At 36.4% G+C, this 8,579-nt stretch overlaps 1 protein-coding gene across 1 annotated transcript; it reads right to left on the bottom strand.

The window, feature by feature from the left end:
* LOC109234000 (2,4-dichlorophenol 6-monooxygenase-like) lies at positions 875-6,935 on the bottom strand. The gene is made up of 11 exons (XM_019399817.1): positions 6,552-6,935; positions 5,934-6,016; positions 5,676-5,811; positions 4,463-4,947; positions 4,286-4,333; positions 3,903-4,077; positions 2,626-2,738; positions 2,429-2,525; positions 2,135-2,354; positions 1,748-1,901; positions 875-1,522 (listed from the first exon to the last, which is right to left on the bottom strand). Exons 1-11 carry the CDS (start codon positions 6,742-6,744, stop codon positions 1,121-1,123), a joined length of 2,106 nt encoding a protein of 701 aa, XP_019255362.1. The 5' UTR covers positions 6,745-6,935; the 3' UTR covers positions 875-1,120.

Genomic DNA, 8,579 nt, shown 5'->3' with positions numbered 1-8,579 from the left:
TGGATCGAAGAATAAGACGATACGAGAATAGTAGTAATACTACTGGTATGAAAGGAGAAGCTGATAATGGGCTCCAAACTACCACTAAGCCTCTCCTACAAGAAAGCGAGATAACGCTCGACTACCTGCTAATCTTCTAGCCGAAATGAGTTGATCGACTGGTTACCCCCCGTAATTGACCCCTATCAACCTACAAAAAGAAAAAGCACGTCCGGCGCCTAACCCAAATGGTTCTGTGATAAACAAATGACTTCAAACAAGAACCTCAGGGCCCTAACCCACGACCTCCATATCCTCCTATTTAAGGTTATGTCCTCGGTGAATTTGACAGAGAAAGTGTAACAATAAGATAAATAGACTTTCGAAGTAAATGTGTCTCAGTTAAATTTCTCGGATTTCTTTCAGATAATAATCAAAAAAAAAACCTCAAATTGGTCAATTGATTTAGAGGTTTTCAATTATCAAATGTATTTTAGTTTAAGCTAAAACAACTACTCCTTTCGTCCTAAAAGAAAAATGGCATGGTTAAGAGTTGATGCTCAACGAATTTAATTTTTATTGTGAATTTTGATATTTATTTGTAATTTGTTTCTAAATAAACATTTACATATTAAACTAAATAGAAATATCATAAATCACAATTTTTTTGTATTCAAATAATTTTTTTAAATGTTTGATCGAATTATAGTAGAAAGAATATCTTACTCAAATAATCAAAATATTATTCTTTTAGAGCGGATGAGGTACAAAATCACAAAAAAAAGATTGTCGTTACCTATATTTGTTCTTCTGCGTTCCGTCTTAGGACAAAAGTAAGGAAAAAGGAAAATTCATCAAAGTTTAACATTAGTTTTTTATGTAGAAACATACAAAAGAGAAAAAGAAATAGAAAGCAAGTTTAATAAATAACAATACAATTTTGAGTTGTTATGGGATTTTATTTGCACCACATATGTTTAAATAACTGAGCCTCCTCCAACTAAACTCTGAAAACCATTTCCGTATTTACTGTCTCTCATCAGCATAAGTACAAGTACGGGGTAACTGTCTATCCAAAAGCAAAGTACTAACGCCAGGCCTACCATAGATTTACGGGGTAAAAGTTTCACGAAAGGTGAAATCAGATGCAATCAACTCCTGTAACAATGTGGAAAACTTTTTTCATCTCCGCGATAGGATCTGCAATTCTGGATTTTGTACGCCAAGCAATATGCTCATCAGGTCTCACTAAAATGGCTCCTCGGTCCGTCATCTGACAGATGTCCCACCAGGATGGAAAATCTGATGAGCTCTTCACTTCCACAACTTCAACAAATTTCCAGGGAGTCAATGCAGCCTCACTTCTTCCGGTTCCATTAATACTTTCTTTTGGCCATATTACACAAACCTTTAAAGGCACTTTAAAATCGTTCGCCACCTCTATAGCAGCTCGAGCTAAATAGTAGGACTCCTCCAGTGGTGCTATTATAAGGACAAACTCAACCTTATCTCCAGATACAAGGTCCAGAGTAGAGAATATTTCCTGAATAAGATCTACTGTTAGAAAAAAAATAATGAAACCTGAAACAGGATGATTGCCGATCGAATATTGTAATCTATTGCAAGGATCGAGACAAATTAAAATTCCCATTTGATTCAATTATTTGGCTTCTCCAAACATGTGACAAGAGATGAACGATATGAAAAGACCATGATCTAACAAGGTCCAGCTCCTACAAAGGCAATGTCCCCTCGAAAGAATCCATACCTCACTTGACGGGTTAGAAAGCAATTTAACATTCATATGAGGGAGCCTTGATCCAGGTTCCGAGCAAGGAATATAATCCCTTCTTCGTCCTGAAGGTGCTTCATGCACATTCAACCCACTAAAATCTTCAAACACTAATGCTCCTTTTCGGTACCTAATGTAAACACATTGAAATTAGAGTACTGATGCAAACAAGTATTGCCAAAAGGACTATTTAAGATATAAACAATCATCTGGCGTACACCTGAGATGTCTTTTTTTGGAGTTCTATTCAGAGTTGAGTCAGTATCCAGCATTTATAGGAGGAGCCATGAACTAGACAACTTTAATGACAAAATAAGCTTGAGCAATTTGCATTAAATAGATACGCAAAAGTAGATACGCAACCTGAAACCAAGATCCTCAGCAGGGAACTGGAGCTGAAGGCTCTGTCCTCCTTCAAATATCTGTCTTAATTTGGCTAGCCTTGCAGATCCAAGTGGATTATTTTCATTCAATACAAAATCTGAGAGTTGTGCACGACCAATGCTGAATATTCCATCTAATATTGTCCTTTGAAGTCCAGATGGCAGAACAGAACCAACCGTGTTATTAAGAGCTCGATGTACTGCAGGCAAAAACACATAATGTCTTTGATCAGATGTTGATGTAATACAGATTAAGTCTAAGTTTGCACTTTACCTGCATTTGCTATTGTTGGATCAAGACCAAGTGCAGCAGGAACTCTCATTGCCGCCTTAAAGTTTTGGACGCTAAGTGCTGTATTAAATTGGGCTATCTGAAACATTTTAAGGAGTGTGTGAAGCTCGTCAGAAAAACGGTAATATTGTATTTTATACAATATGCATTATCAAACCAAGAATCGAGGAAATGAATACCTGGCTACGTTCAAGTTCATACGAGGTAAGAATTGATATTGGTGAGATACCCTTGATTACAGAAGCTAATTTCCACGCAAGATTATGAGCATCTTGAATACCAGTATTCATCCCTGAATAAAAGAAGACATCTTGAGCAGATTTCCTTCCCCAGTCTGAACTATTAAATCCTCAAATAAACAACAACAGCTGCAGATATATTCCATGAAGCGGAGTTGGGTGCATCTTGCATGACACCTTAGATCTTCACACCACCTAACTTAAAAGTTATCAAGATGCAGTTATTTTATCCCTGCAGAATAGGAAATATTCCTCCAGTTTCTTCTAATTTTTCCCCTTCTCTTTGAGATATCTTTCTCATATTCGAACAATCTCATCTAAACGTTTAATAAGTTATCAAGGGGAAATGACACTATTATTTACCTAATGTATTTTTTTTAATAATGGTGAGCTCCAGCTTGCGCGCACTCTCGACTGTTCCACTGGATACCTGCTACATCCGCCAGCACAAGTATTGGGTTAACTTTGCCCACCAAGGCTTAGACAGATGCTAGGTCTCAAAGATTTCCACCCACTTCATCGACTGCTATGTCACACCCTTGGTGCCCTAATTATGCCTTTAAAAATTACTCTCTAAGAGTTGGCCAGGGATTCATGGCCAAGCATGTCATATTTTGTTGATAGGGACTCGAACAAGGACAGCTTTGATTGCATATTGGATTGTGTGAAACTGAACCATCTCATTCAAAAGCTTTAAATGCTCGAGAGGGAACGCTATTATAAACTTAATTATTTATTTGATTTTGTTCTTAAAATTACCATATAACAATCAAGTTCTAGGTCTATAGTCAGATACAATATCAATTGTGTTAAATTACCAGTGCAATGCATAGTAACTAACATAACAATGTGGTTACTGATTGCAGTTCAGATCTCCTCCAACCTGCTAAAGCTATCTTGGGCTTAATTTAAGCTAATTATACTATTATAGCTTCGAAATTTTATGCTTATGCTGAAATCTTTTACCTGCCTCCCACAGAAATAATTTTGCGATTTTTACCTTTACATCAGCATCTCAGGAAGCAGCCTCGTTCGTCTCAGTGACAAAAATACACTATACTACTATGCATTAATTTATTTCCTCTCCCCCTCCCCTCCCCCAACTCTCTCAACAGAAAAGGAATTGCAACAAAGTTATTCTTAAAAAATATATAAGACTTGACAAGATAATAGCTCTACAAACAAAAACATAATCAATGCACAAATAGATTGCATACCAAAACCACCGGCAGGAGGAAATCGATGAGCAGCATCACCAGCAAGGATTATCCTGTTGTTACGAGACAGAAACTTCTCAGCTACTTCAGCATGCATCACCCAAGGCTTAATATCCATCACATTGACGTCTGCAAGCTCTTGGCCAATCAATTTGAAGATCAATCTCTTACACATCTACAACCAATTGTAAAGTACAAAGAACAACATGGTAAATAAACCATATTGGTTCAACTGTCAAGCATTGCAGCCATAGCCCCCATATTGTAGTAGATCCAAATGAATCCGGAGGAACAAAAACCCATTGATTCATTCTCTTCCACTAATGGACAATTTTAAGAACTGATAAAGTTAGCAAAGATTCAACAAAAGAGTAGAAAAACACCTCGCAACTGAAGTCCTCAAGCTTTTGTTGAGGTGGATAAAATGGTACCTAGAAAATTTTGACCAAAGCTATCAATAATGCTGTTAACCGATAACAACAGATTCAGATTTATAAATGCGAGCAAGTGGATATTATAGCACTGAACCAAATTCTCACATAATTAAAGAACTGGTTTACCTGCAGGACAAATTCCCCTTGCTTGAGATCATGGGCAACAAGAACACCAATAGCATCTTTATTAAAGATGAAAAACAGCATGCCAGGTCTTTCTTTGATGAGATACTTCCCTAACTCTTGGCTTTGGAAGTGGACACTAACAAGAGTTTGTAAGTCCTTTTCACCTCTCATGTTAATTCCTAAGGACTTTCTGACGGTACTTCCTGCACCATCTGTACCAACAAGGAAACGACACTGAATATCTCTCTTTATATACTTCCCTTCAGTAAGGAAAGATGCCGTTACACTGACGCCATGCTCAGCATCATTGATTGCAATGCACTCATGCCCCATAAAGATCTTCCTCTCGCCAATAGAGCCATGCTCACGCTTTTCAGAGTTTATCGTACAGAAATCGAGTTTCTCAAGGTGCTTGAGCAGTAACCTGGAGAGCTTGTACTGGGAGAAGTGTGCAACAGAGACAGGACTCACAATCCGATCAAAATCTGACAAACAAAATGGAAAATGTTTGCAGAAAACAAAAAAATCACGAATAAGCATATAAGACATATCTTCCAAGAAGCAAACTCAATAAATTTGTGATGCAATAGATGTATCTAATAAGATGGATACCATACTACTCTCCCCAGCTCATTTGACGAAACATATTTTCCACTGGAATGTAGAAATGTCTGACACGTTATTGCAATAATAGTAGTTATACACCTGCCAATATTTCATGGATTCGAGATCACTAGAATTTCAATCTAAAATTGCAATTGACTCAATTATATCTTCACTGATTGCGAACGGGCACAATTTAATTCCATTTCATATGTTGAGAGGATCTGAGGTGAACAAAATGTGATTTGATGACTTAAGAAACCATAAAGTGCAAAATGTGCCATGTAACATTTTGTATTCAGCAATACATTAAGAAAGTCATAAAGTGCAAAATGTCCCATGTAACATTTTGTATTCAGCAATATACTAAGAAAGAGAAAACAACACTGCAGCATCCATTTTAAGGAGTAGAAGAGCTAAGACAAATCGCTTAAAAACGTCATATTCACTTCTTAATTTTGCATTAGTTCAGACCATTTAACATAAAACTTGACAGGGAGAGTATTTAGTTTGCAGTAACAATAACCATGAATAAATTAATCACTTAAAGCATAACAATTTGAAAAATTAAGAATTAAAATCACTTACAAATCACATATACAAATCCTACCTTGAGGCTGCATATGATCAACAGCACCTAAAATAGGTCCTGTCAGTGATGTACAATATATAAACTTTCTCCAAAACTCTACTGGCGGTTGAGATCTTAGAATCTCGTCTCCAAGACCATCCAATTTGCGAAATATCTAGAAACAATAGATACATCAAAACAAACGTCTTTCAATCAAAATACTCTCAAATCTCAGCTACTTTCTAGGCAACACAACAAAAGGCAAAAAACAAAATGCTTCCACATGACAAAACCAACCTCCATAGACCGGTTGTTGATGAAGTGTGCTTGAGGGTGTTTGGAAAAGGCCTTGCTCTTCTCTAAGATCGCACATTTTACACCTAAAGAATACAAACAGAAATTATAGTCCAAATATCAAAACAGAACCCCAGAAAATAATTCTCACCCCTTAGTTATGACCTAAACTCATTTTCCTTCACAACGTCTCAACTCTTGGTCCATCTCACTTATTTCAGTCATTGTGTGAATGATCAAAATTATTTCGTAATTCATCTTAATTGTACAACCAGATTTTATATTCGACCAACCACTCGAAAATGTCCAGAAACTGATTTAAGATAAGTGAAACAGTTTTCCACAATAGTATTTTTCATGTAGAAAAGGTATCCTCCATACCAAGCACCTATGGCCAGGGGTGGAGCTAGTATACGACCTATGGGTTCGGCCGAATCCAATCCAGTACCTTTTGTTCGTACCACATATTTGTCTTAAGAAATTCATCCAATATATATAATTTATAACTTCAACAAAATTAGATTCTCGAACCCATAAACTTCAAGTTCTGGCTCCGCCTCTGCTATGGCATTTGAAAATATCTAAATAGGGCAATAGGGGAAAAGGGTATCAAGAAATTACCAAGTTTTGTAAGAAGTATGGAGAGGACAAGACCAACTGGACCAGCGCCGATGATCAACACCGGCAAGACAGAATCGTCACTTGTAATAGAATTGGAGTCTGAAAATGCTCTTCCTCTGAATGACTGCCCACTCACTCTGATGTTGCAGAGACCAATGCAACTCCTTCTTGCACTAATCCCCCAAATTCCCATTCCCTTTCCTGGAGCCCAACTCTAATTAACACAGAACTTTATTTCTGATGTGTAGGGGGCAAAAACAAGAATTTTCCCACAAACTCGTATTTCCTCCTGCTTCTGTACACCTAGCATCACCAGTACTCGCGTTCGCCATTTGAGATAACCTGTTCAAGCACGTGTAGCCTCTTTCGCCAAGCTTTAAAAATTAGCTTGAAGTGTTTTTTTCGGTTTTATTAAAAGTACTTTTTTGATTTTTTCTATTTTTAAGTTTGGCCAAGCTTTTTGAAGAGAGAAAAAAAAAAAGTGCTTTGGAGGAGAGGAGAAGCAGAAAAAAAGTAGATTTTTTCCAAAAGTATTACTCCCTCCGTTTCAATTTAGATGAGGTAGTTTGATTCGGCATGGAGTTTAAGAAAAAAAAAAGATTTTCGAAACTTGTGGTCTTAAAAGCTTATGGGGTAAAAGCTTTGTGGAGCCATGACATTTAGGTGGTTATAAAAGCTTCTCGTTAAGGGTAAAATGGGTAAAACGAAGAGTTTAAAGTTGAATTATTTCCAAATTTAGAAATGTATCATTTATTTTGGAACAGACTAAAAAGGAAAATCCCTCATTTAGTTTGAAACGGAGTGAGTATTTTTAAAAGCACTTTTGAGAAAAATCTACTTAGAAGCAATTTTTAAAAGCTTGGTCAAACACTAATTGCTGCTCGGAATTATTTTTCAAATTAATTAGCCAAACACAAACTATTTCTCACAAAAGTACTTTTAAGAAAAGCACTCTTAAAATAAGCTCATTTTTGTAGCTTGGCCAAATAGGCTATGTGTTTGGCTAATTAATTTAAAAATCACTTATAAGCAGCAATTAGTGTTTGGTCAAACTTTTAAAAAATGCTCTTAAGTGTATTTTTCAAAAAAAATGCTTTTGGGAAGAAACTATTTTTTTCTGCTTCTCCAAAACTACTTCTGCTTCTCCTCAAAAGCACTTTTTTTCTTCCAAAAACTTGGTCAAACACTTCAACTTTGAAGAAAAAAAAGTACTTCTAGGTTTGGGAAAGCTTGGCCAAACAGGCTATTCATCTGACAGTAGCACAAGCAAGAGTCCGGAACCAAAATGTGGTTCTTTTTGACTCAAATGACCGAAATATGCGGGGAAAAAAATTAGTGACCAAAATATATATAGCGTCTTTTTAAGAGACGCTATGCTTTAACGGGCGTTTGGCCAGTTAAGTATAGCGTCTTTCAAAAAGACGCTATATATATAGCATTTTTTATTAAAACGCTATACATATCAAGTGGGCCCAAAAATAATTCTTCTGTGGGTAACTCACATAACAATAATTCGACTGGTCTATACCTCTAATAATTGAACCCCTGGGCTGGTTTTGCCTTATTTAAAGAGGTGAAGGATTTTGTAAAAATCCATTCATAAACATCTTCAAGTGTTCTGAAATTTTTCTTTGTTAAGTTGTTTTGAATTTTGTCATAATGTCTGAAGAGCGAAAAATTAGGGTTTCATTATATTGGGGGGTGAGGTTGTGGTGGGGAATAACTCAGTAAGCTATAGTTTATCTCCACGGTGTCATGTTAAGTTGCCACTTACAATGGAGTACGATAGATTGGTATCGTTGTTATGTAATAAAATGAGCATGAGCAAACGTTCGATGAATCTTAAAATAACCGGAAGATATCCGTATTCTGTGACTCCGCAAGGGGTTGCTTGTTATGCTGATTTTAACATCGAAGACGATGAAACTCTGAGAGATTTTTTGCGGACTCCGGATGAATACAGGGAATTTATTGTGATAAAATTATTGAAAATGTACGTCAAGGCTGAAGACGTTCGCGATAATAAGG

This window comes from Nicotiana attenuata, chromosome 11, assembly GCF_001879085.1.
Source record: "Nicotiana attenuata strain UT chromosome 11, NIATTr2, whole genome shotgun sequence".
In the NCBI taxonomy this organism is placed as follows: domain Eukaryota; kingdom Viridiplantae; phylum Streptophyta; class Magnoliopsida; order Solanales; family Solanaceae; genus Nicotiana; species Nicotiana attenuata.
Note: the sequence above shows the minus strand (reverse complement) of the source record. Positions and strands in the feature narration are given on the sequence as shown.

Excerpts from the sequence above, each read along its gene's own strand:
- LOC109234000 (XM_019399817.1), bottom strand. The coding sequence starts at position 6,744 with ATGGGAATTTGGGGGATTAGTGCAAGAAGGAGTTGCATTGGTCTCTGC. Across the intron at positions 2,526-2,625 it reads ATGAACTTGAACGTAGCCAG|ATAGCCCAATTTAATACAGC; the intron begins GTATTCATTTCC and ends AAAATGTTTCAG. Across the intron at positions 1,902-2,134 it reads GCTGAGGATCTTGGTTTCAG|GTACCGAAAAGGAGCATTAG; the intron begins GTTGCGTATCTA and ends TGTTTACATTAG.